The sequence below is a fragment of the Octopus bimaculoides genome, chromosome 5 (genome assembly GCF_001194135.2).
Source record: "Octopus bimaculoides isolate UCB-OBI-ISO-001 chromosome 5, ASM119413v2, whole genome shotgun sequence".
Taxonomy (NCBI): domain Eukaryota; kingdom Metazoa; phylum Mollusca; class Cephalopoda; order Octopoda; family Octopodidae; genus Octopus; species Octopus bimaculoides.
The window spans coordinates 108,173,515-108,176,526 of NC_068985.1; the positions used below are offsets into that span (position 1 = coordinate 108,173,515).

Here is a 3,012-nt window from a genome sequence, read left to right on the forward strand (position 1 = left end):
TGGCCACCACCACTGCCACCACCATCACCGATACATTAAATCATAACTTACTCAGAATGCCTCTTGCTCTTGTTATCTTCTTCAGAGTGGTAAAGTGAAGCGAGAGAAAGGTTTCAGAAAATGCCGTCTTCTTTGTCTTGAACACTTTCATCGACAGGAAATTCTTCAGATTAAGGTTGATTTCAGTTCTGTTAGAGATGTCTACTTCTTTACCATGCTTCACCAATCTGTCAGCAGTCACTTCAAACAGAAGACGACGCTTCCTTTTTAAGATCACGCGGTTGATGGTATCCAAGCAGTTGCTCTGTGCACTTCTCCTCACAAATGCATGAACAAATAAATCTGCAATGAAAATATGTGCCATTGAATGAATTTGATGTTAATGATGATACTATCTAATACATATAAAGGTATTACTACATAAAATAATAGTGATTATCTATCTATTTATCTATCAATCTATCTATCTGTCTGTCTTTCTGTCTGTCTATCTATTGGTCCTCTTCTTCACATGTTGTGATTACCCACCCACCCTTGTCCAAACTGCCCTTACCTGTGCCCTTCAAATCAATCACACCACTGCCCTCTCGCCTTCCCCACACCAGTCCCCTAACCGCATCCCCTTTCCCCGCCTTTTCCACCCCTTCACCCTATGCTTTGTCGAAAGACCCCGTGGGACTTTTGTTGTCCCCAGCTAGATCCCTCCACCCTCCCTATTACCCCCAACCCACCGTTTCCCTCCTTCACAACAATTGCAACAACAATAATAATAATATGAACAACAACAGAGACATTGTGACCTTCATGTTTGTATCCAGAAAGTTTGCCACAAACATTTTTGTTGCAGGAACATTCGCTTCAGGATTTTTGGCATAAAATTTACGAATTTTACACTATATTCGCTTAACAAGCACAGAGCAACATTATCTTGTCATCAACTTTTTTTTATAGGATACCAAATGACTTTTTTATAGGATACCAAATGACATAGCACATATCTGTCACTATAATTTCAGGCATTCTAACAACTAAAAATCTTAACTTATCACCCCAAGCCATCCATTCAAGTAAATTATTGTTATGGTTACACCTGTGATCACAATGATGGCTTTATTCCCCAGTCATTTGCCTAGGTTATTAAAATCTACATTCTAGTAATTAATTATGATCTTTTATGAATTAAACAAGTAAGATTCTTAGTTTTTACATTGATTTTGTTAGATATTCCAAAGACAATGTTAATCTTGCATTATTGGTAATTTCTTAAAAGAATCTCAAATAGTTTATACATCTAGTTACAATAATTGAACATATGTACAGACACTAACACAATCTTATAAACACAAATATCAGTTCCTGTTAAAGACTTCTATTTAGTCTTTTCAATATTATCTAAGATTTTTTTTTATATAGTTTTTCTTTTCAAACCCTATAAAGGAACTTTTTAGTTTATGGTCCTAATATTAAGGAAACAAACCAATTCCCAAATTCTCCAATTATATCAAGTACCACTTAGAGGAAATTTATAACAAATGCATGATCAGTATCAATTACATTATATAATTAATCATCATTTAGAAGTGGTCTTGGCTGACCTAATTCTGTTTGGATTATTATTCTTAAAGATGTGTCTAAAAGTCCCGATCAGATGCTGAAAATAAAGTATGCTACTAAAATATTCCTAAAATGCTACTATATAGCATTTTAATAATATTGATTTCAACTTTTGGCATAAGTTTAACTGGTATTTATTATTTTATTTTATTGATCCCCAAAAGGATGAAAGGCTAAGTCGCAGAATTTGAACTTAGAACATGAAGATGAATGAAATGCCGCTAAGTATTTTGTCTGACATGCTAATGATTCTACCATCTCACTGCTTTAAGTATCTTATTAATATCATTGCTATCATATTAGTAGTAATGTTGTTATATATTATGGTAGTATTATTGTTACTATGTAGCACGCAATACTGGTCACCTATGAAAATATAGAGTGGCTGTGTGGTAAGTAGCTTGCTTCTCAACCACATGGTTCCGGGTTCATTCCCACTGCGTGGCACCTTGGGCAAGTGTCTTCTTCTATAGCCTCAGGCCGACCAAAGCCTTGTGAGTGGATTTGGTAGACGGAAACTGAAAGAAGCCCGTCGTATATATGTATATGTATGTGTATGTATGTGTGTGTATATGTTTGTGTGTCTGTGTTTGTCCCCCAAGCATCGCTTGACAACCGATGGTGGTGTGTTTACGTCCCCTGTAACTTAGCAGTTCGGCAAAGGACACCAATAGAATAAGTAATAGGCTTCCAAAGAATAAGTCCTGGGGTCGATTTGCTCGACTAAAAGGCAGTGCTCCAGCATGGCCGCAGTCAAATGACTGAAACAGGTAAAAGAGTAAAAGAGTAAAAGAGTAGTAGTAGTGGTAGTAGTAGTAGTAGTAGTAGTAGTAGTAGTAGTAGTAGTAGTAGTAGTAGTAGTAGCAGCAGCAGCAGCAGCAGCCACAACAACTGGGGTGCTGCAGCAGACTACAAAATAGTAACGAATGACAAAGTCTAGGACTTACTTGCTTGAAAGTTGGCCAACAGTAAAATACTGGTCGATACTTGGCAGGCAACATGGTGTGTGAGACAGAGGTTGTTACTACAAGAGAATGGTTTGATGAAGATACCTGAAAAGAAGACAGAAAATCTGCTGTCAGGTTATTGAGTTTTTATGCAAGGAGTTGGGTATCTCGCTTCTGCTAACATTCAAATCTGAAACACTGATTAAATCTGAAAAATGATTAAGATACTCAATTTGACAAGGCCATGAAGAGCTGAAATCATGTGATCTGGTTGTCCTGGCAGTGGCGATAGTGGTTGATTTATCTTCTAGCAATATAAACAAGAGAGCTTATGTGCACCAAAAGTCCATATGAGAGGTTCTCTCATGTTAACTATTGCAGTATTTTGTGTCCTAACACAGCATCCACTTTTAAGTGGTGATATATATATATATATATATACATATATATA

At 36.5% G+C, this 3,012-nt stretch overlaps 1 protein-coding gene across 1 annotated transcript in view; it reads right to left on the reverse strand.

Annotated features, from left to right (window-relative positions):
- The window catches only part of LOC106871270 (uncharacterized), an 8,588-nt gene that overhangs the window by 2,587 nt on the left and 2,989 nt on the right, over positions 1–3,012 (reverse strand). Inside the window, exons 2-3 of the mRNA XM_014917634.2 lie at positions 2,562–2,666; positions 52–342 (exon numbers count right to left, since the gene is read on the reverse strand). Of these exons, the coding sequence (XP_014773120.1) occupies positions 52–342; positions 2,562–2,666 (396 nt within the window). The remainder of the gene's footprint in view (positions 1–51; positions 343–2,561; positions 2,667–3,012) is intronic.